Below are 25,797 nucleotides of genomic sequence, written 5' to 3'. Positions count from 1 at the left end.
TGGGACTCCGCTTTTCACCTAAATCCTGACACACATCTACATTTCTGCATTCTGATGAAGACCTTGGGTTTGCAGGCGAGACATTCAAGCAAAGAAGTAAAAATAATTAGAAACATGCCTATTAAATTGTTGGTAGAAACACTTGTCTAGAAGGTGAGGTTTGTGACTGTTGTCGCATAGAATATTTTAAAATGATTTTGTTGTTGCCTTCAAAAAACTAGATTACTGTGAAGAGTCTTTTGTATGTTGTATTTGCATCTTAAAACAAAAGGATGCGGTAAGAGCAGTTATATTGATTAACATCTTCAACTTTAATATGATTTACCGGTAAATAGAGGAGAAAACATTGTACTGCACTTTATTTTAAAAATAACTAAGATATTTGCAAATGAAACTTGAAATACTAATTCCGTATCTTGAGGTATTCGACTCAGAAGCCAATATATTGTAACTGTATGCAGCAAGTACTATGCCGTCATGTAATGTGTTGATGTGCAGCTGCTTTTTGACATTTCACACAACCTGCACAACACTTCTCTCTGCTTTAGCCAACTTTTCTTCAAGCCAAAATATCCCCAAATTATGGAGGATGACTAGTCTTTCGGCCTGAAATTCTCTCAAATATACTGTGCAAATTCTGTACGCAATGATTTTGAAAAGTGGAAATGTGCAAGGGGACCAAAACCACTCTGCAAAAAGTCAAGGGGACATGTCCTGTCATTTTCATTTGAATTCTTTCTCCATCAGTGCTGTATCCCACTTGATCTTGTTATCAGAAGTCTGCTGGGGAGCGTAGCTCAGGTTGAACCTGCAAGCAGAACTTTGGGAGGACGGGTATCTCCTTACAGGTCCGCTTGCATAATGAGGGATGAATGCTCGATGAGATCCAGTTGACAAACCGCTATGTCGCCTATGAATTGTTAATGCTGAGTCAAAACGGTATGCGCCGAGCGTCCGGCGACACATCTGGGCCAATCACTCGACGTTTCTGATTTGAAAAAGATGTTTCCTTGTGATGAACCTCAAACAAGTCCAACTCCTTTGCTTAGGGAAGCAAATGAGGCTTTTGTAAAGGTCAGGTTGTGCCCTTTTGTCTGATGTGTTTGCGTTGTAGTGAGGTACAGCAGCTGTATGCCATTCAGCTGATTAGCAATCTTCTTCTCTTGGGTTAATTTTAGCCTGTGAAACTGTGAAACTCGTGCACATTACAGTCAGACCCGTCTAGTTTGTCAGCCTTTATTGTTCAGACATCCTACATTTGCTAAGACTTAAAACAAAATGACATTGAATGTTTTTTCTTTTTGCGTGATTTGTCTGACTTAGGGCTTTTTCAACGTCATAAAAGTGATCTCCCTTGCGCCAGTCTGGCAAAGCAAATCAACAGTTGACATCCAGTACAACAATGCAGGGTTATTAGTGCACATTTCCCATGTTTGCCCCTGTGAGGCCAGCCTTGAGACTGATCTTCATATGAATTAGGTGACGAGTCAACCGCCACGGAGTACCAAAGTCACTCTAGCTGATAACGAGCAGTTTGCCTCAGATTAGACTGCGGTTTTTGTCCCTATTGTGTCACTTTTCTTTTGGATTCTGACCATGATCCCCACATGACCTACTCACATCCATGCATGAGACGGTGCATCCCGGCCTGCGTGCGTGTTTGTGTGTATGAACCAGGGGTGCCCACTATTTATGAGCATGCGAGTCACTTATAAAATGACCTAGTCAGAAAGATCCACAAACCTTATCTATAGTATTTATTGAACTTTGTTCTTATAAATGTTTATGTATTAAATAAATATTGGTGTAGTTTGCATTATTGTATGAAATCATATATTCTGAGATGAGAATTTTTCACCATTTCCAAATTTTTCCAACCAGATGAGCGCAAATCTGCTGGGAAATGTTCAGGGCCGGAGGCAAGTAAGAAGTTGGGCTACTGTTCCCTTAACCCCCTTGCCCCGATCCTTGGTGGGCTCCAATTTTAGCGCTGGCACAAGCGTGACTATCATTTGCCATTTTGACTTCTTCGCTAAATATTTACACGTGACAGTTGTTTTCGGCAGATAATTCTGTGAGCTATAAGTTCTATGATGTTGCCAAGTAATTTTATCAGGAAATCAAGTCAACTGTGAAGCTTCTCCCTGATCTCCCAATGTTGTTCTTATGGTTTGTAGTGTTAGCGAGTGATCTTATAATAATGACACGATTATAATGGCAAACAAAACCAAACTAAAAAAAATAAAATAAAATGACAGGTTGATGTTCATTCATGTCAATGGTGCTTCTTGGTATGCTCAAAACTGTTACAGACCTCTGCCTACATGTATTATTTCATTTACTGTGGTACCCAAATAAGACAATAAATCTGCTACAGCTAAATTGTGCCACTCTTAGTAGGTCCTAAATGTATCTGACAAGATGCGTAAAAACTTATATTTGCACTTGTATGAGATTATGTTCTATCGCACATTATAATATGCATGCGTATATTGTAGCGTTCTTGAGTGTTTGAAGACCTGTAAGTATTCACCTTCACAAATGTCCTGTGATGTCCTTAAAATAGTGACTTGCTGTTGGACAAAAGAGACGACAGTTCCATCTTCCCACATTGGCTCTACTCCACGCTCTCCCTTCTTGACTGTGGTCAAAGTCGCTAAGCCTTCTATCTGTATTGAGCAGCCCTGCATGTGCAAAGCTTTAGCTAACCGCGCTCCTGCCACATCATAAGGCAAAGCGCAGGGGAAGTGATGGCACTTCAGTGTTTGAGCAGATGGGAAACAAGAGTGCGTTGTAAAAATCCCTAAACCCAATTTAGAGGTCATGCTTGATCTTATCTCTACAGGATGGATATTGGAACTCACTAAATTACTGTTATATCCCACATTATAGAGCAGTGTCCCACTTTATTTTTATTTGGGTAAAAACAAACAAACAAAAAACTATTTCCTTTGAGTACTTTTTACAGGGACCAGCATATAGCTCCAAAAGCTGTCATTTCGGCTCACAATATCTAGTTTTGCTTGGAAGGTCCGTCATGAAAATGGTGTGCCCAGTATATCTGCAACCAGATCCGCCTGTTTTTCCCTTCTGCCGTCGTAGGTTTATAAAATAAAATAAAAGAATTTGTCTGTAGCTAACATATCCTCAGGCAAATTCAGGGCATTTTCCGGCGCTAACAGCGGGCAGAAATGGTTTTATTCAACTTTTGGAAAGAAAGAAAAACTCTAGTAAAATACGAGCACCGGAAGGACTGTAGAATAATTTTATGAATGAATGTGGTTGTTCTGAGTACGTGTAGTCCAGCAGAGAAGGCCTTGCTGGCCCTCAGAGCCCACCACTGGGTTATGTAGACGTGGCTGTTCGGAATCTATGATTGTAAATATTCATGGGACACGCAAAAAGGGAACATTAAAAATGGGTATCTTTTGTAACTTGTAACTTCACATGCTGTAACAGACTTTCAAAAACCTTGCGTTGCAGTGAAAACTAAACTTCATACAGCGCAGCACTCAGAATTAGAGGGAATCACGAGAGCATGCAAATGACGAGCCCTGCCTTTAATTTGAAGAGATGTCTGGGCTGTAACAGAGTCTCAGAAAGCAATCCTTTGACAAAGTTCCGTGCTTAGAATTGTCTTGTTTCCGTTCCTGCTTCATGGCTACTTGACTTGGACACGAACGGGTGATGTTTGGTTTTGACTGGGACCTTTGGGCACCAAGATCCTGAAGACCCTCAGCTCTCGATGGACCGGCCCAGTATAGCTGGGCTTGAACTCATGAGCCGTTTTGAAGATTACAGATCCCTGGACTTTTCTCCAATAGAGGGATCAGGCACATAAATAAATCAACAAGGCCTCACTCACTCAGCCGAGGGTGCAGTTCACTGCTCGGTTTCTCTGACAATGATGTTTTGTGACTTTTCATTAGATCGCGGGGAGATATGGTTTCCTCGCACCTGTCTTAAACCGCCGGGTTAGCTGGGAAGGCACGTCTTTGGGCTGAAAGTGTTGGAAAGACACATAAATCATGCAAGAAAATATCTGTGTGCATATTCGGGACAAATGGAACATACACTGATAAAGGTGAAAAATTACTGCCATTTCTGTTGAGTATGCATTGTATTTTTCAGACTCTAAGATGCAGTCTCAATCAACATATATTCAATATATATACTTAATACTGTACATTAAGGGAAACAAAACATTACAGGAAATTAGCCAAACCTTATTCAACTTAAGTCAATCATCCATACACAAAGCTCACTTGAATTTAAGGCACACTTTTCATTTTTGTTTTTTAAAAGAAAATTATGTTTTATTCAGTCTGCCATATAGTCCAAAAAATACTAGAATAATTATCTCTATATCTGCTCAAGATCAATGCAAATTCCATTTGAAAATTGAAAAATTTCAATATCAAGTAACAGAACAGCATGTGCTTATGTTAAAGTGCAAATTTTTCTTACTTAATTGACTGATAGTTGATTAGCTGCTCAATCATGGCACAATTGCCACCGCTGGCAAAAAATGGTGATACCATATTTCAAGCGTCTCTGCAATTTACACCATTAGTTTTGTCAACTGCACAAGGGTAGTGCATCACATTAGCTTTCATGCACTTTATCTTTTTTTTTTTCCTTTTTAAACCAACAATTTTAGTTTGTTCTTGTGATGCGTTGCATCATGCACCAGCTTCTTACTTGCTCGGGAAAATGAGAGCTTCCATTTTCTATCATCGGGTTACTGTAAATCAGTACCGTATTTTCCGCACTATAAGGCGCACTGGATTATAATGCTAACTCTCAATTAATGACATATTCTAAAACCTTTTACATACATAAGGCGCACCGGATTATAAGGCGCACCCTCAATTAATGACATATTTTAAACATTTTTCAATCACAATATAGTAAGACTCAAAGTAATAACAATAATAACTCAAATGATAACTCTCAATAGCATAATAACTCAGTCAATATGAGCAACCTTGTTCAACTGTAAAAACACAAAAGAAACTTCATTCCCCATCTACGGATCCCAATCTCAATATTGATCCACATATAAGGCGCACCTGATTATCAGCTTTTTAAATAAATTAAGGCTTCTAGGTGCGCCTTATAGTGCGGAAAATACAGTATTCTTTTTGGGGGGGCTTTCTTTTAAGACTTGCCATACATTAATTTTTGTTTTATGCACAAACTTTTGCATTTTACTTTTCAATCAACCAGACTCATACATCTGCGGTTGATGTTAATTCAGTTTTTAGACCAGTCGAAGCAAACAAGTGGGAGCCTTTTTTTTTTTTTTCTAATGACATTTAGAGTTTGCTCGGTTTGGTTCAGGCTTCAAAAAACCCTTTCCACTGTTAACCCCTTTTGAATATCATCACCAATAAGAAAGCAAAAAGGAACAGCCCGGGTAATAACGTAGCAGCTTGACGCTGACGCTACCAAGCAGGAGTGCATTATGTGTTGATAAGCCCAGGCTAGGACTGAATGAAGGCTGACACTTTCCTTCTGAACCTTTGTCCGTTAGAACCTCTCAATTGATTTCAATTTGGCCCTCATGCTGCCCTCTCTGTCTCTACTTTTACCAGAGCAGTGGTAGTCCACTCACCCATTTCCACACGAGACACAACGTGCTGTTCCTTGCAAGGGACTGAAATGGTATAGACTATCGAACAACTGAAACAAAGCATTGAACCCCTGCCTTGCTTCAAAGCAAGTGTCAATTTTGAGTTTGAAATAACGGTAAATAGAGAAATTCGCTTCTTGGTGTGCCCTGGACACCATCTTCTATTTTGCACTCTGATTATGTTTTCCTGGTGATGATTAATAAGCGATGAGTCTTTTCTTTTGCCCTCCGCTCATTACACCTTCCCTTGTCAGAGTATGGAAGGTGAATACACTGGTACAAAAGGATCTCATTGAATGCACGCACCCACATAGCAAACACGCAAGCGCTGCACATGCTTTTCATACAAAGTGAACAATTAATACAGCTTATTACTTTAAAAGTGCAGTATACCTTCAGTGCTCAGAAGAAAAAATATGTATGGTTTAACAATATAAACTGCATTCAGATTGTTTTTTTTCTGCTGCTTGTGATAAAGCTAGCTTTAAGTAGCTGGAGGAATTTATTTGCAGACAACATTCACACAGCCATTCTTGCAAGGTGAGGGTGGAGTTTTGGATACAGTCTCGTTGATAGACATTTTTTCTTCCATTAAATGAGTGTCTGTTTCTTGGTGAAATTGTGGCGAATACAAAGTTGTGTTCACAAATTTCCAGTCAATTCTAATGGAAGGAAGGACTTTTTGTCCGTATTGACCAGAAAATTGTGAGAGTTACTCAGATTTGTCACAACCTCACCAAGAAGTTGATACACATTGAATGGCAGGTGAAAGAAAAGACAGCTGTCAACGACGCAGTGTCATGTCGCCGTCTCATGTCTCATCCTGGCAAGTATGGCGATGTGCGCATGTTGTCTCGGCAAATAATTGTCTCAAGCTCTCTTTTAGGCTTGCTCTAATACAACCAGTGAAACAAAAGAAATATACATTTGGATGCAGCTGTTGCGATCAAGTTGGCGGATTTGTTTCCCCTTTTTGGCTTTCCTCTTTGCAGTTGCTCAATTGATGGGAAGAATCACCAGCCTGTTCACAATAGTCATTAGCTTGGTTCTCAAGTGCTGGTGAAGGAGAAGCTAGTTGACGGAATATAGTACCTTGATGCCATTGCCCAGGTCTCTCAACACTTTGCTTCAGCTACGCTTGCACCCTCGTGAGTAATTTGGGTTTCCTTTAGTCTCCTTTGTCAGGAACTTTTCTTGTTTAGAATTCCTTTATTTGATTCTGAATTGTTTTATTTCTTCCAAGTGTCTAGTTCCTTTCATATTCCTTCCATGCAACAGCACATTTCCTAGCAATTTGAATCTGCTTTAACCCTTTGTTGACATCACTTTGTGTCACCACTTTTTGTTCACGTCCTTCACGCTTCCTTTTTTAATGAGTTTGGATTCCCCTTCCAATGATTTAGCGTTTTTTGGTGGAGTGCAATTAACTTTGCCGTCTTGCCAAGACTAAATGAAGACAACAATAAAGACAAACAAGTAGGCTAGGCGGTGGAAATTGCCCCATCTTGTAGTCGGATTTGTATTCGGTAGCTCATTGAACGGCAATTCCCGTTGGCCTGCAAATCCTGATTGCGTAAACTCTGGTTGAAATGAATAATACGGTAATGGTCAGTTTATTTCACCCGTTGTCATGCAGAAACTATGGAGGACCCAAAATGCCAAAATTCAAGAAATAAATGTAGCAAGCAATAATTAAATAAACGTGCCATTAAATAGTTAAATATTTCATTAATTAATTAAAAGTGTTATTAATACAATAAATGTTTCATTAATCAAAAGATGTATTTAATTAATGACACTTTTAAATCATGAAAGATGTATTTAATTAATGACACTTTTTATTAATTAATGAAACATGTATTTAATAAATTACTCTTTTAATGACACTGTTGCGGCGTTTCATGCATTTAGGTAATCTGTTAATCTCGCTCGTCAACTTTTGAGGGGCAGATTCTAACAACACCTGATTGCTTATCCTGCTCCTCAAACCGAGGCGGGTCCTACCACCTGATTGGTTACCCGGCTCTTTAACCAAGACAGAGCAGGGTAACCAATCAGGTTTTAGGACCCGCCCATCAAACCGTGACGAGGGAGGTTGACAGATTAACTAAATTCATGAAATGTCGCATTTCATGCATTCAGTTTACTTGTCAGCTTTGCTCGCCAAAATTATTAGCGGTGCCAAAGTCTGTTTAGCTCAAATCTGGTCCAATCCAACGCTTTGGCATGAAGTGGTTGGAAACATAGTGGCTACTATGACGGAGAAAAGCTTACAAGTGAGTTAGCTCTGCTAACCGTTACGTAGCTCTGCTACATAAATGTACGGTTGCATCTACCTCTTCCATGTCATAATACAGACTGTCCTCGGACTAACAATCAAATGAAACTATACAGGTCCAGAAAGGAACATCGCCTGTCTCTCATCACCTGCAAGTGGATACAAAGTGCTCGTCTTTCTGTCGTCTTATTTCATTTTGGTTTGACACCAATTCAGATTCTAGTCCAGAACGGGTCGTGATTTGGGTTTCCGTTCTTTGCATTTCAATTTGGAATTTGTGATTTAAGTGTGACATGTGCTCGCAAACTACCAAGGAACTGGCCATGTTGCTCTTGTGATAGCACTAGCGGAAAATGATTTAAGTTGCATATTAAAGTTCTTTACTGCAGTTTTATTTGATTTAGGGAAATTGTAGAGTTATGTAATCCAAAGTGTGCCTTGACATTTAGCGCAAATGTTAAGCAAATAAACCCATTATCTGGCAAATGCATGAGATCAATGTCAATTTAAACGTGAGTGAGCTTTACATTGAAAACGCCAGAGTCTTTTATATCTCGTTGTTTTTCTCTAGAGGTTGCCAAGCACTTCTGTAATCAGTCATATGATTGAAAGGGACTCCAGCATCATTCAAGTGACTTCAAAGTATCTACTGACACAATCTCAACAATGGAAGAGGGGAGGAGAAGGGAAAGAAGATGCATGGCTCTGTGATTACCAGCATAAGGTTGAACTGAATGATTTGTTTTGACAAACTTGACTTTGGACGATGATGTAAAATGGGTATTGAAAATGTCTGCTTGAACCCCAAATAATTTGCCTCTTAATTTTTGTCAGCCGCCTTCATAGTGGATGTCGGCCGACTTCTTTCAGTTAATATTTTCACTCCTGCTAAATCTAATTGTGATTGCCATACATTTATTTTTGACTTTTAATACTTGCTCATTTACCAACACCCTTTTAGAAATGAACATTTTCAATTTGCCACAAGAGTGCTCCTCGCCTGATTGCACTAAATCTTTCCATCCTCAAGACCTTGCTTGGTCTGACCAAATCTAGAAACAAGACTGTGATCCACTGTGTTAGATTAGAATGTGAACTTGCTCCATGTCTAGGGTTAGTACATGTGCGAGTAAGAAAAGCTGTCCGTTTTACAAGGCTTGCACTGGATGAGGTGAACTCAGCTTGAGGTTCTTGGACTCGTTACGAATTCACAGATACAGGTTATATTCCCCATGGTGTCTTAAGACTCACATTTACATAAAACAGAATGACTTGCTGTTGGCAGACAAGCAGCTGAAGTTGTTGAGGTTTTTTTTTTTTTTTTTCTGTATGCCACACCAGTATGAAGTCATGTGAGCTGGAAGGGCTTCTTCATTTATTAACAATGCAGTTGAGCAGTCACACATGAAATGGCGCACGTGGCTGTACTTGTGGAGAGCCATAGATTAAAGTGTTTACAAACTACTCTCCTCTGTGCCACACTTGAACTCTATCAACCATAAATGTGATTTTAATTGAGAGAGGGATTGAGGTCCGATGGTTGTATTGCTCCCACTAGAATAATCCAAATGGAAATGTTTACAGGACCCAAAAATGCTTGACTGCAGCAAAGCTGAGAGCATTGTCGGAACACGGACCAAAAAAAAAAAAAAAATGTCTGTTTCGAGTTGTTTGATTGTAAGTTAACTCAATCGCATCCGATACAGTACAGATCAGTACAGTCTCTGAGCTCCTTTCCTTTAATCGTAGAGCAATTTTTTTTGTTAACAATGAGGCCTGCTACAGTTGTATGCCTTTTAAAAACCTTTCAATTTCCAATCCACTAGTTGTTTGTTGCACCTCGAGTGTTTAAATTTGCTTGACAAATTAGAGCAAACGATCCGCTCATACTCATAAATATATAAGGTTGTGAGAGTTTAGCTAAGTTTTTAAAGGCTCTACATCTGCCAGTACGCAGTGGAACTACAATGAAATGTACTGAATTATTTGAAAGGGTTACTAAGGATGTGAGAGTCACCTTGAGGGCAGCATCTGGATTGTTGATACCTGCAGCACTCCCCGAGTAGAGCTGCGTGGTTAGCCGGGATTCAAGCTCACAATGGGTAATGCATTTGTCATAGACCGAGCTGACATGAATGCTTTTTATTTTCAGTTTTTTTTTTCCTAATGGAGGCACACAGGGTAATTTTATAATACATAAGGGGCCAGCTACCTTTCTTCTCTAAAGCAAGCTGAGGAGGAAGATGAGAAGCATGAAGAGGAGGGTGATGAATTCACCTGGCCTCTGAGGATCTTTTACTCCCATAGTGGAAGTTGTTTGATCCATTCAGCTAGGTTCATGCCTGTACATTCTTCTTCAGCTTTTCTCTTTTACTTAGATGAATAAGAAGTCAAAGAAGCTCCACGAGGAGACATGTCTCAGACCCAGTCTTTAGTCTCTTTTCTGTATTACTTGGTAAAAGGACCTCACAAGTTATGGAGGTGGCATATAGCTTCAAGCTAAAATTGCCACAGTCTGCCCTTTTCCTTTTTCTTGGCTTTATGAATGTCCTTTAACTCAGCGGTCCCCAACTGGTACCGGGCCGTGAGGGCTTCACCCGAAATAATGTTTTGGAAATTATTTAATTTAACAGTTCATACGTTTGTGCTTTATCTTTGTTTTTTTGGCGCCACTTCTGGCCGCTGTTGATATTACACATACACAGTGAGTAGGATGATGTGGTTTTTAGACCAGCCGGCCCCCGCCAGTCCCAGTCCGTTTGGTCACAAACTAGGACTTACATCACTGATATGATGACTGGGAGCATGCTAAATGTCAAAATATTCAAAATGTTAACATTGTTTCTTCATTTGAATATAACTTGCAACAGTGTCAGGTTAGTGCAATAGGTATTGAAGCATTTATTTTTAGGTAGGCTTCAGAACAAAGTGCTGGATTTGCCATTGCATAACTATTTGGAAAAACAATAAATTAGAAATATTGCTATTACACCACAGGACATACAAGTAACATTTTGGATAGAAGCCTTCATGTGGATGAGAAAAACAATGATTAATCTGAAACTTGATCAAAACTTTGCGATCGCTTTCTTGGCAGCTGCCAACATTACCTTAAAAGGTTAAACATCATTCTTATCCATCCCCTCTGTTATGATTCCTAGGTAGAGAACTGAGAATGATACACACACATCAAAAAGCTGTAGCCTTCCTCTAGAGAATGTGGATGGGGACCCTGGGATAGGACCAAAATAAAGGAGCAGGTCAGTGGCCATTAGTAGGAAATCCTCCATTGTTTCACGATGGCTTTGACTGCCAATTTCAACAGCATTTGGGCCGTGAACTGTGTACCCAGCAGTTGGCCTCTTATTGTTTGAATAGTCTGTCTTTACTTTTGACCGCATCTGATTGTGCCCATAGCTAGAGGATGTTGAGTTGCCTCAGAGTGGCATGGCTCTTTTTTTAGCCTTGTTTCTCTAGCGGCTAAAGGACCTTGGAGGTTCCGCAGACTGGCCACCTCTGAGGTTCTTCAGACTTGCTCTTCTGGTGGCTAGAGGACCTTGGCTCCTCAAAAGCTGAGAGTGGTAGAGAAGGAGCGGGGAGGGGAGGTTTAGGCCATGATCACCGGTAATGTTTCTGTCTTGATTTTCAGTTTGGATCCCTTGCAGTTTTGTCCTCAGCTCTTGTGGCTGCCCGGTATGGATGGTAGAGTCTCTACAGTCTCCATAACGTCATGTGGTAGGTGAGGGCTTGTAGAGGGGTACAGCTGGAGGTTATACTCAATGTTGTTCTTGTCATCGTCTGTCCCCATAGGTTCAGCATATGCATTTAAAATTCTGGCTGGCAAATGTCCAAATAGTCTATATCTAACCTATCACTACCTCAGTCAATGAGGATGGCATTTTTCTCATTTTGAGGAATAACTGCAACTTTGTATGGCCTGTCTGGGCCGTCACCTACCTCCAAAATGTCTAAAACTTCACAAAGAAATTTCTAAAAGACATAAAGATGCAGAAAGTTAAGTGTATGTACAGAAGGAAATGTGCGCAATATCGCCACGGTCACTACTGTGATTATCATACTTATTCATTCTGCAAACACACCAAACCAATTTGAGAAACTGCAAATGCATGTATCATTACTAGACAGCTTAAAAATCATGAGGAGAGAAAAATGTTGACCTGTGTTCATTTTAACACACTCTAATAACCTTTTGTAAATATGATTCTGTAATTTGGAAGTGTTGGTGTATTGCCCTGTAACTGCAACCTTGGTGTGCCGGATCACCACAAATGAAAAATCAAGATTAGATTGTGATCCCCAACAGAAACTTGATGTCCAGTAGTTGTGTCCACAGCAATGTCAAAGAGTGTGGGAGAGAACGGAACTTCAAACGAGAATTCAGCTGTAATTTGGGGATATTGTGAAATACATTTTCTTCAAAAGGGAGTTAACATATTCTGTCCAGCACCTTGGATATTTTGGGCACTCGTGCTATCATTTGGCACACCTAAGTAGACTCAAACTTATTAATCGGGGTTTGCACGCAAATTCAAGTTAGATTTCATGTCATTCGTGTCACAACAAGAATGTGCCCGTTATTTTTATGGATACACTTGTACATGTTCCTCTCTGGATGAAATTTGAGGGCTGACGCGAACTGAAAGGTGGAGATGTACGTCCCCTATGTGAGAGAATTGTTGTCCCTAATTGGACAGTTGGCGGAGTGTGACACATTCCTGGAATGAAACCAAGACTACCAGCAGGCATCCACCAGCGCCTGGCCAGCACAGCACGTCCTTAGGGGCTCAACGCACTGACTCGCATGCATGAACACACATCAACACACCTGTACTGTATGTCCCCAAATGTTGTTATGCAGATTGACAGCTTGCAAATGTCTAGATTGGTCAATTCTTGCATAATTAAGTGTATTTCTAAGAAGCATGAGAGAAAAAGCTGAAATTAATATAACATGGGTCATGGATTCAATTAATTTTTCACGGGGCAGCTCACTCATTAGATTACATGTAGACTGTTTGGTTTTCTTAATTGATTCGGCCGCAGTGTCAAAGTATCCTTGAGGTACTAATTGCTGTCTGCTCTTTTTAGATCGCTCCCATCCTTATTTTCTCCTGCTCAGCATCATCAAGCTTAATTTTGCCACATATACTTACAATACACACCCAGTATCACATCTTTTGGACTATAAGATACAGTTGAAATACTAAAAATGTCTCAAAAATCGGCAGTGGGCTTTATCAGGCGCACCTCATATATGGATGTCAAATTGAATTTAAATGAAGTGTCACTAATTTGCTGCACTGGTTGGTTTCTTTTAATGTGGGGTAATGTGCCTTATAAACCAGCGAGTCTCATGGAAATGCCCAATAATAGACTGTTCATTGAGACAGTGCCTTACCTGGTGAGCATTGTAGGATGAAAAATACGATATGGCTGCGTTCACACCTGTTCTTTGGTTTTACAGATTCTTCATTGGCTCGGCAGATGAGCGGTCAGTGCACCAGACTCTCTCGAGCGGTTCTCCTGCCCTCAAAACATGCGCTTGTGCTCAAAATTTATTTGTGGCGCAAATAAACACCACACTATATTATTCTCTGTAGCCCCCTGCCTGCAGTTAAAACACACCTAGTTTGTTTCATTCCAATGTTATTATGGTGGTCTTTAGAGCTAAAAAATGTGTGTGAATTGTGGCCACGTCTCAGTTTTTATGGACCGAGCTATACCCCGCCCACCTTTCCTCCATCCCCCTCATACATCAAATTGCCTCAGTAAAAAAGAAAACTATTCTAAAATATTAAGTTTGATACTTCAAACTTTAAGATAGTACATTATAGTATGCAATATTCCTGTACTTAGGAATCTTCCATTAATGGCGCTTTTACACCATTATTCACAAGCACTTGTCTTAATTAAATGTTTAATGACTCAGCCCCATGTGCAGCCCCATGGCTGGGGGTTTTGTACTCTACTTCTCTCGTCTACAAGCACAATTGACCAGATGCAGCCTGCGGGGAGCGGATTTGCTAGTCACAAAATATATCATACTCCTTTGACTACTATTTGAGGATATATTTTTAAATGAGTCACATGTTCTAATATGTTCTGTTCAACTGAAGATTTGTTTTGTTTTTTTTTTTTTTATTGATGAGGTCCATCTACTGATACTGAATACGTTAGGCCATGCATTCCACTCTCTTGCCTTATCTGTGTGACTTTCTAACATGTTTTTCAGACAGGCGTAGGCGTATCTTGTAGTTTGAGCAACATTATTCTATAGGTTACAAATTTCACAAAAATAAAAGAGATAACAGCAATGCCCGTAAAGCTTTCTATCAGGATGTGTGCATGAGACTGAGAAGGACAGAAATATTGGTGAGAATCCAAACAGTGATGCTAATACAGCAAGGTAGTTTTGTTTTTGTTTTTTTTATGATACACATATATAACAGCACCTCTAATCTTTTTGTTGTTCTACATGAACCAAGAAGTATCCTGCTTACTAACTTGGCAACTTGCGCAGATCACATTGTAATAATGGATGGCTTTAATATCTGCATGAACTCCATGTCGGAACCACTGACTGCAGCGTTTCTGGGAATAATCGATACATTTGGTTTCATGCAGATAATAGATGCAGCCATGGTAATGTTTTACATTTGGTACTACCCCAAGGTTGAGCAATCTCATATGTTTCAATGTTACCTGTTACATGTTATCGTGCGCTACTGTTATGCATGACCTTAGAATTTAAATTCCTAGCTTTTACAACCCCAACATTAGTTCTTCAACCACTCCTGCGCTCTCTGATTTACTGACAAATGCTTCTTTTCCATCTTTTCATGTTTTTTTTTTCGTTTCAGTTGATGAAGTCACGAATGATTCAAATGCTGTCCTATTATTAATATGTGAAACCCGAGCGCAAACGGCGGCTGACCAAACTTGTCGTCTTCCGTCAGGCTTGGAGCAATAGCTTGCTGAAAAACAAAGAGGCTCTCATTTTTGCGAAAACTCATTATTTCTTTATAATAATTGCTCTAAATAAAAATAAGACTAAATACTTGTTTGTTACAGTAATAGTGCTAATGAAACTACAATGACCCTCCAGTAGCTCCCCTCATTCGTCTTTTGATTTCTTGCATTTTTTTTACTCAGAAGATTCACCTCAATAAGAACGAAATTAAGGACACTGTGCCTAAAGCCCGCTCGACTACTGAAAATACAAGTGGGAGCCGGACTGATAAATGCTTGATAACCCTCTCCTATTTTGATAAAGTACCCCTTGAAAGCTTTACACAATTGCTTAGTCCAAAGGGTTAGGGTAAGCATCCTACATGTTTTCGGGTTTTCTCTCCCCAACACACCTGAAACAACAAATGATTAGCTTATTAACAAGCTCTGCAGGAGCTCTGCAGGATGATCCTAATTATTGGAGTCAGGTGTGTTTGAGAGAGAGGACCCTCCAGGACCGGCGTTCAACACTTGTGGCTTAGTGCATCCAAAAAGACATGCTGGACCCACACCCTGGCAAACCTGGATATTCTGTGTTAAATTTAATCAATTTATCACTCTCATTGTACTGGCATTGTACTGCTGTTATTCAACCACTACTTGAGCGATCTAACTTCGAGCCTCCGGATCTCTCTAAACTCTTCTCTAGGACATCCTTGCAAAAGAGATGTAAATCTCAAAGGATCTCTTCCCGGTTAAGTAAAGGTTTAAAAAATTGTAGGCCAGTATCGCATCTCCCGTTTATTCCTAAAAATCTTGCAGGAGTTGTTGCACAAAAATGATTATGTGGCTGCACACAGTCAATTTGAACTTTTTCAGTCAGGTTTCTGGGCCAATCGAGACAGCCTTGGTATAGTGACGAATGAGCTTCTCTTTCCAACATGTATTCCATCACCTCATCGTTATTATTGCTTCTTTTGACACTGTTGATCATCACATACCAGTAGAACGTCTCGAAACGTGTCTATTTTCTTTCTTGGTTTCCTTCTTACCGCTCAGAAAGGACATAGCATGTTTCTCATGGTAATATGACCTTTCAGATCCATTACGTTACGTGTGGTGTCCCACAGGGCTCATTACTTGGCCCTTTGTTGTTTAGCATCTACAAGCCCCTGCTTTATGATCTTCGTTTTCTTCTTTTCTTCTTCTTCTCTTTTTGGCTTCAATTGCCTCCACCTAGGCCTGTCATTGTTTTCATGTTCATTTGAAAAGAAAACGTTGAGTCAATAATGACGACAAGGTTTTTTTCGCTGCATCATTTTGGATAATAGTCAATTCTACCTTCATGTCCTTTTTCGCTACATATACAGAATTAACCTTTGCTCTTCCTCCAGACCTCCTGCCTGGCAATTCAAAACTCAGCATTGTTCCACCTACACATTCACTACCTCCCTTCTGAACACGTCTGAACCATCTCATTCTGGCCTCTCTTACTTCATCTCCAATATCTCTAAGATGTGTGGTTCCTCTGATGTATTAATTACTGACCCTATCCATCGTGGTCACTCCCAAATAGAACCTCAGCATCCTCATCATTCCTACCTCCAGCTCTGTCTTCTGTCTTTTCCTCAGTGGCATTGTCTCCAGGCCAAACAGCATCGCTAGTCTCACCAAAGTCCTGTACAATTTTAATTTTAGCTCAAACCTTTCTATCACACATCACACCTGAGACTTTTTTTTCCAACTCGTCCCAGCCTGCCTGCACTTGCTTCTTCACCACTTTTCCACTCTACCCATTGTTCCGGACTGTTGACCCCACATACAGTGGGCCCCCGTGTTATGAACTTAATCCGTTCAGCGGCTACGCTCGTAACTCGAATTGCTCGTATGACGGGCAGGCCAAACCTATGTTAATTAGTGAATGCGTGCAACGCGTGCAAAAACCTTAGGTAAAAACATCCCGACTTTATACACATATTAAAAATTAGTAACATAATCTACTGTACAGTTAAATTAAATAACATAAATATACCAAGGAAAAATGACATTTACCTTTGGGGCGACGTGACTTGAGCTGGGTGGAGGCGGAGGGGAGCAGAGACCAACCCGCAGAATTTATTTATTTATTTTCTTAAACGAGAACATATCACCGGCGATTTCCTTCTCTTTAATCCATAATAGAAGAAGCCTCTCAATTTTGTTGTTGACCGAGGTCCGTCCCCTGGCAAGGAAAGTCTTGCCCTTAGAAGATTGCCGAGCGGTTACGGCCATACTCACGAGCAAGGTTAACTATGCATGCGCCTCCTTCATATATTTTTTATTATATCTCCTGCTTCGTTTCTATTGTCATCATCCTCTTATTTCTTCCTTTACCGCCACTAGCAATTTTAGAAGCCATGTCTAACAGATAAAGTTTGCAAAGTCTTCACAACATTCCTTCCTTCCGTTTTTCACTCATTTTCTCTCCTTCCTTCCGTCCCGACCAGCTGTGCCATCAAGCTAGATTGATGATTGATTTCGTTGATGTAGCAAAGCGAAAAAAATAGTAAGGACACTTTGACCGCCATGTTGGATTGTTAGTAAGACGAAAGGTTTGTGCGTAAAAGGGGGATAAAAAACGCCGCGGTCTACGCTCGTAAGTTGAAAAAGTTCGTAAAAGAGGGAGTTCGTAAACCGGAGGCCCACTGTACTTAAAATCTTCCACTTTCTTTAACTCCCCTCCCTATATCCTCACACTTCCACTTGGGCTCCTCTCATTTACACACATGTACTTCATCTTGCTGCGACTAACGTTCATCCGTTCTAACTTTGTCATCCTGTCCATCACTATAGTGAACAAGAACTGGCTCAGAGCAGATGTCTTCTGCTTGATCTTGTCTGTCAAACCTACATTACATCACACCACTGTCTCACTGTCCTTGTACATACACTTCACTGCCACTCCAGAGGTCCCTGTACAATACCGCAGTTCCTCCCTTGGTTGCCTGTCATAAGTTTTCTTGAGATACACCTCCTTCTGACCAAAGCTGTACTTTTAATTTGTATTTATTACTTATCCTTATAGGTAGAATTAATCTGGTGTTGCTCCTTAAATATTTATACTTTTTTTTGTGTCTTCCTGTGCTGATCCCGAAATCATTTTGGAAATCTTTGGAATCACTAATCCTGTCTTTGATTTGGCATTGTAGACACCCTAGATTAAGGAGGACTTTTACAACCGAGACAGTCGGGTGGATTTGCTTTGCCAAACCTTCTGAATTATTACTGAGCTGCTAACATCTGGGGCCTATCTTACTGGAATCATTTTGATATAGTAACTTGGCCTCCAGTCAGGGTTGCTATGGAAGCTAACACCAGTGGTAATGGAGTTTCATTGCCTGCGATTTTGGGTTCTCCACTCCGGATTTCATGTTTACTTCCCTCCGGTGGCCCGGACTTTAAAAAGTTTGGTCTCAATTCAGGAAGACACTTGGTCTCCACGTTTTCTCAATCTCAAACCCTATTGCAGGTGATCATTTATTTGCTCTGTCAGCAGGGTTCCGTGTGTGGCATGAAAGAGGTGTGAGAAACCTTTTGGATTGCGATGGGATTTTTTTTCCCACACTTTTACGATTTAAAGTTGTCCACAGGGTCCAATATTCCAAAGTTAAATTGGTATCTATTTATCCTAATGCAGACTTGAAATGTGGAACATGTCTAGATGAACTGGCTATGTTAATTAAAATGTTTTTGTCTTGTCCCACTCCGACTACCTTTTGGAAGTCAGTTTTCCGCAATTTGTCAGAGGTTTATGTTATTGAACCAAACCCTTTAACCGCCATATTTGGAGTTGCCGCCGACCAGAGCTTATCTATCTCGCTCTTCTAAAAAATGGAAGCCCCCCCCCCCCACACACACACACACACACACACACACACACACACTAATGGGCACTGGATAAGGGATGTGATGCTGTGCATGGACTTGGAAAAATATGATTCACAGTCTTTCACAGTCTGAGGCTCTAACCATTTTCAAGAAGCCTACCACAGCTGTTTCTAAGTATGTTTGTTTTGGGTTTTTTTTTAAACATCTTACACTGCCCTGTATGTACACAGTATGTAGCTATTGCTTGTTGCGTTTTTGAATACATGTTTGTATAGGTTTATGTGTATGCATAGATGTCTATTTATTTTCCCATTGTGTGTGTGTGTGTCAAGTGGGAGTATGTGTGTGAATAAGTGTATGCTGTCTGGAGAATAGTTTTTATGTCGTTGTTGTTACATATGGAAATCTGTTATTTGTACATGATCGTGTAACATTTCTTTCTGAAAAATCAATAAAATGACATTTGAAAGAAAGAACACTAGTCTGAACCTTGATGAATTTACTATTATCCAAAATGATGCAGCAAAAAAAACCTTGTCGTTATTGTTGACTCTACGCTTTCTTTCAAATGAACATGAAAACAATGATTTTTCACCTCGCTTTGCAATATTGCTAAGATTTGCCCTATTTTATTACCTAGCGATGCATAGACATTAATTCATGCATCTCTTCTGTCCCGCCTTGACGACCACAATGGCCATAACGGAGACCATCAAAAGTCTGCAATCAGTACAAAATATTGCAGTGAGACTTTTGATGAGAACGAGGAAGTTCGATGACATCATTCCTATATTATAATAGGGCTCCTCCCAGCCATAATCCCTTCTCAAGGATTTTGTTTTCCCCTACAGTGGTTTTGAGTTTTTCCTTGCCCTTCTAGGAGCTTTGTTCAGGGGATGACGTGCATTTAAGATGTTCGCTGTGAATCTTTAATTTGTGAAGCCCTTAGAGCAACCTTTTTTTTTTTTTTTTTTTATCAAAACGAATGCTTTAGATTTTTATTGTGGACCGTTGTGTCTCTCTTCACACAAAAATCGGGAGACTCGAAAATGCTTTTGAGGCTGCCGTGATTAGCGACCTCAACAGTTTCGGAACCAAAAAGGTAGAGATACAGGAAGAGGACAGATCAACGCTTGACGATTTGTTCGGCAACGAAGGGGAGGGCAAATGGCGAATATAAAGTGCACATACCCAACATTAAGGACAAACGCCAGACTTGAAAATACTTCCGCGAGCTCATCTGGTTCGGTAACAAAAACTCAGAGAATCCATTCCTTGTTAATTTAAGTCGCTCTTCAAGTGCAAGAAGTCATTTGAAGTAAGACCACAGCTACTTTCTTTTTCTTCAAAGTAGTAGGCACATCACCTGTCTCTTGACTGGGCATTTCCCCCTTCCCAAAGATGTCTGTTTCTTACTAATTTAACTTATTTGTGAATGACATTTTGGCGCTCAGATGACCGAAACGAATACAAAAGAATCAAGGCAGTTTTCAAAATAAAAGGTTTTTCAAAAAAATAACATAGCTTTCAGACTGGGATAATACATAAAATGGAAATAGTTCGTTATTTGAGGTGTGGCTCATGCGGCCTATTACCAATTGATCCGCGGACCGGCCGTTAGGGACTGCGGCCTTGGAAGCTCTGTTGTGATTAAGGGCTATAGGAATACATTTGATTTGAGTAACCTCTAAATTGACTCACAAACACAAATGCAAAACAGTCCAAAAATTTCCTCAAGTGGGTTTCTTCCGTGTACAAAGATTTCCCCCATTTCAAAGACATAATCTAGTACTGCATAATATTGTATGACAACATTTATTGCAGTAAGTACTGACTTTTTAATACTTTTGGCTCTTTCAGTGAAGCCAACTGTCGTTGATGTGGGAATATATGTCAACAGCATTGGCCCTGTATCATCCATCGATATGGTGAGTTCCAGCACTTCCTGTTCTTCCTTTCGTTCAAACTCTCACTGCAAGACTCCTCATTAGCATCTCATAAAACCTTTGTGCAAACGCTCTATACAGTCCTGCATTTTCCTTTTATCTGTTCTCGTCAAACATTACATATGGCTTTGTTTTCATTTTTGAAGCCTTTCAAGCTTTCTCATTAAGTGCAATCAGACCATTTTATAACATCATTGGCCTTTGTTGAACTCCTCAGTCCAGATCACATAATCAACTTCACGAGACCCACAGACGCTTTTGTATATATTGCAAAGCTTTAAAACATCATAGACAGTCCCCGGCAATTAATGTACTTGCATGATAAATACTAGGTCCTTTTTTTTTTTTTTTTTTTTTCAAACAGAGTTGCCCGACAAGCAAACCATTTTCATGTTTCCGAAAATGTTGTAATTTGCACAACAAAAGAATAATGGTGAGCCAACTGGCCATTATTCCAAAAGGAAGCCTGCAGGTTGGTTCGGCAATTATACAGACAGCTCACTGAGGCCATTAAAAACTCTGAAAAACATAAATAGGGCACTCACAGCTTCAGATATTCATTCAGAAGTCTGGTTAAAGAAAGCAAATGTTTAAAGTGAGACAATATTCAGATCAGTTATGTAATTAGTAATTGCATATTGCAGTAGCCCAGTTGGTCGGACTGCAACAAGGCCAAAGTTTTTTTTTTTTTTTTTTTTTTTTTTTTCAAACACAGTGTTCACCATTTCTCCTGATATTTTCCTCTATTTTGCACTGATTGGAGGCACCCTGTCAGGGTTGGCGAACAGTGGGCGCCACAATGTAAATCCACTGCTGTTCTGGGAGTCTGGAGTGGATTTATCGCTAATGCTTCCAATTGCTGTCTGCCTCGGCATGTCTTCCACTTTTGTGCACTTTTTTTTTTCTCGTAAGCTCTCTCTTTTCACTTAACTGCCTGTCAACCTTAGACTCTTCATCCTAATGCAAGTCCAATTGGTCAGCCATCTCCAGACCTCAGTGTTTCTGACATCTCTTTGGTTCTCCATTTTCTTTTCAATATGAAAAACAGAATCAAAATGATAATACAGCCTTTCATGGCCAGCGAAATACTCTTGTCAGTATCCAATAGAATATTCAAAACGTCCGTTAGTACAGCATTTGTCAAAGTGCGTTAGTTCCAGAATTAGTGCTGTGGTACAATCACCAGACACAGACTGGTATATGTGTTTTCAAGTCACACTACTGTTCTAACAAATATACAGTGGATTACAGTCAGACATGATAACGTAGTGGCCATGTTGGCAGGATCAGCGGTTAAAGAATTGATCAAGCAAAGCACGGGCATCACTGTAGACGTTCAGCTCATAAGGCAGGTTAACTGGAAAAAAGGGGTGTCTAGGAGATAGCTTTGTGTTGCACATGTATTTAGTTCTTTTGAAATACAGGATGGCAATAATACAAATCAGAGTAATTGTGAACCGATCCCTGATGCATTTATTAACACCCGTAAAGGAAGAGGTAGGTGACAGGCTTGGAGAAATTTGACTAGTCTGATGATCAAAAAGGCTTTTTTACACCATGTGCTCATGCATTCTTCTTACTTTCTGGTTAAAACTGAATCTCAATTTGTGTGGCTCCAGAACCGTTGTCAGCCTTTTGTTGCACCCTGACATCGTCTTTAATGTTGTTTTGTATTCTGGTGTCAGAGTGAGCTCAAAGCTTGCTGATTGAGACAGAAAGTCATTTCATGTGGCCTGTTTTTTTCGTCAGGCTTTGAGATGAAGGTCAGCCCCTGCAAAGGCAAAGTTAGCAGAGAGAAAGTCGCTCAATTCCCGGATATAACAAAGGTAGACTCGTTTATCATTCCTCAATTAAAAATAAGGAGGGGCAGGGAGTCAGAGATGAAGACAATGAGTTATTCCAGACCATCACTGCAGCTCAACCTACAACTGTCTCAATGCGGCCATCCTACAAGTGCCATTTTGAAGATATAATCAGTGACCCGCAGGCAAGCTTGAGCAATGGAGCTAAGACTTGCTTTTAATTTGGTGCAACTGAGTGTTATTTGCTCTTAATTGTTGCGCTTGCAGCAGTCTTTTCTGCTACTGCTGACCTACAAGTGTATTTCTTCTGATAAATTAAACAAATTTTACTTTCATTGAAAGCTAAAGAAATGTGAACAGTGAAGGAATGTGATGAATCTAAAGATGGGACACGAGTGTTCAATTGTGACAATTACAAATAATTAAACAAAAAACCAAAAAAAGCCGTGATAAGAGGAGGCTTTTCTTGATTCGAGTTCCACTGTTATGTTGGATCCCTGGAATTCTTGTTCAAGAAAATGGGATTCTTTAGTACCTCCGGACGTTTGTAATTAGGTTTTTTAATATCAGATAGTTTTGTGTGAAAACTTTATCTCACAATAGTTGTGGGTGCACTTAAACCACACCACAGGTACACACACTATAAGACACGGACATGCTGAATAATTTAGTCAATCATAGAGACTGAAAGGCATAGAGGCCCTTGTTTCTGCGGCGACTGATGAAGCTATTTGTGGTGCAAAGACAAAATCTTGCAAAGTACACAAACAGTTAAATAAATGAATTCATTCTTTCTTTCTTGCACATAAAAGTCATCATTAATATATATATATATATATATATATATATATATATATATATATATATATATATATATATATATACACATCTTCTCTTTCATTGCTTTTTGGGGGAGGGTATTAACTTACTAGTGGTATAGTTGACTACTCAGAAGTTGAGGACTCATAGTGGTATTAGTCTAAAACATAGGTCACAAAGTCCAGTCCTCAAGGGCTGCAATCCTGCATGTTTTCGATGCTGCTCTCTTAAACACAACTGGTGGTGTGATGATTAGAATAATTTTTGAGCTCCTGCAGAGCTTGCAGATGAGCGAATACTTTGAATCAGGTGTGTTTAAGTCAGACGCATTGAAAACATGCCCAAAGCGGCTGTTGAGGACTGTTGTTTGAGACTTGTGGTCTAAAAATTGCAGTTGAACAGCCCTCAATAAAGGTCAAAAGCTTGAGATTTTAACTGCAAAATATGTCATCTTTCACAGGATAACAGTTTTCCATTTCCTGATCGTAGTGATAAATTATAAGATTGTGTGGATGGGTGTAAAATCAACACTCACTGGTATGATCATGAGATGGTAGCCTTCATCACCATGGAGACCTACAAGGAGGGCAGGGGATAAGTGATGCAGGCTGTGTGGGGTCGGGAAAAATAAGTGAAGCACATACTGTATAAGACATGGCACAGACAAGGACTAGTCCTTCATACTTTTTACAGCACATGATAGCGTGAGACGTATGAGTGACACGGTGGTGGTCGATATGCTGTGATTGAACGTTTGGTCAAGGCATCGTAGACAGGCCAGCACAAATACATTCTGTGCCCAAGAGGGATCAAATTGATAGGCAGTTGAGCAATAGGTATCTGTATTGAAGTAGCGGGAGAGGACTTTGCTGTCACTCAGGGGCAAGGTTGGTGCTAATGCAGTAGAAAGATCTGTTTTTTTGTTTTATTTTTTTAGGTGTGTATGCCTTTTTTGACATGAATGAGATAATACAGTTATTTAGTTTCCCATTAGCTGAAGTGTTATCATTATTGCGCGTTAAACCTAATGCGTAACAACACTGAATTGAAGAAAAAAAAGAAAAAAGAGGTCACATTTACCTTGAACACCTCCTGGACACTCATGTGTCGAGCCATTCGAGCCATCTCTTTGGAAACATGATAAAGTTGGAGAAAAATGTTTTTCCCCATTTTCAGTTGAAGGCAAATGAATTAATTCCAGTCACATGCACAATGCTGTCAACAACATTTTTATTATTATCACACTGGTATTTGCATCCCTAAAGAGGGCTCTTGCTTATCTACGCACAAGCAAGTCTATTGTCACTATTTGCGGGGAGGAATTAGAATTAAGACACCGGCATTTTGAAACAGACTATTTTCTGAGGTTTTGCTTTCTACCTAGAAATATGGCTTGCTACAAGTTGGGCTTAGACATATAATATGTTCTCAGAGATAGACTGTGTTATTGGTCATTGTTGTACATCAAGACCAAGTACTACTTTTCAGTTGTTCCATGACATTGGCATCAATTGGGTTTGTGGACGAGGGATGGGAGGCGTCTGGTTTGGGCCCCATACGATGTAACTCTTTGGTCCAGAATACTTTGGAAGTGCGGAGATTAGATTATGATGAGCCCTTGATGTGCCTAAATGTTTGAAGAAAATTATTACTCTATTATGCTAAAAGTAATATGAAAGTGGTTGTTTGGTTTTCTCTGTTGGCTTGCTCTGGTTTCTCGTAATTACTTTCCCCAAAAACACATGGTCATGTCATAGTACGGTCACGGCCAAAAGTTTTGAGAATGACACAACTATCCATTTTCATGGTCTGCTGTTTGATTTTTTATAAAGGGAATTTGCTTATACTGTACTTCAGAAGGTTATGAGGAGTGATCAGCTCAATGTCAATGAATTGCAAAGTCCCTCTTGAGCAGGGAAACCCAGACTTCCCTCTTGCCTTGAAAATGAACTTCATCACCAAAAGCACATTTCTACTGCATTTCAGCCCTGTCACTAAAGGGCCAACTAATGCAATTTCAATGGCACACAGGTGTCACACACATTAACACAGGTGTGGGTGTTGGTGAGGACAAGGCTGGAGATCATTCTGTCTTGATTGAGTGACTGGACACTAAAAGGAAGATGGTGAATGACACCATTGTTCCTCAGACAAAGTTACCCGCAAAGAAACACATGCAGCCATCATTGCATTGCACATTTTGTTATTCTGTCTTGCAAACATGACACACATAGTATGATGGTTCTTTGCACTTTTATAGATTGAATCAGAAATCATTTTTTACTCGTTGAATCAAATCGTTTTGAAGCGAAAACCGTTGAGAATCAAAAATCCATTCTGAATCGAATCGTCAGAGAGCCAAAGATCCCCACCCCTAATGAGTGGGAAAACAAAGTCACCTCTGCAATTTTTTGTTTTTAGTATCATTGACAAGTCAAATAGTACACAATCAGGTAACAATGAGCTGGAAAGTAAAGAAGC

General features: G+C 39.9%; 1 protein-coding gene across 3 annotated transcripts in view; it reads left to right on the top strand.

Moving 5' to 3' along the window:
* The window catches only part of LOC148427853 (gamma-aminobutyric acid receptor subunit gamma-3-like), a 50,436-nt gene that overhangs the window by 3,959 nt on the left and 20,680 nt on the right, over positions 1 to 25,797 (top strand). For 2 of the 3 annotated variants that reach the window (XR_015864781.1, XM_088408019.1), the window contains one exon: positions 20,610 to 20,677. Coding sequence is in view for 2 of the 3 variants with exons in the window: in XM_088408019.1 (XP_088264145.1) it covers positions 20,610 to 20,677 (68 nt within the window). In the remaining variant the exon portion in view is untranslated. Of the gene's footprint in view, positions 1 to 11,118; positions 11,174 to 11,562; positions 11,649 to 20,609; positions 20,678 to 25,797 lie in introns of those variants that run through there. The other variant, XM_088408020.1, reaches the window with a different exon arrangement.

This window comes from Hippichthys cyanospilos, chromosome 2 (assembly GCF_059441005.1).
Source record: "Hippichthys cyanospilos isolate Australia breed blue-spotted pipefish chromosome 2, RoL_Hcya_1.0, whole genome shotgun sequence".
Taxonomy (NCBI): domain Eukaryota; kingdom Metazoa; phylum Chordata; class Actinopteri; order Syngnathiformes; family Syngnathidae; genus Hippichthys; species Hippichthys cyanospilos.
Note: the sequence above shows the minus strand (reverse complement) of the source record. Positions and strands in the feature narration are given on the sequence as shown.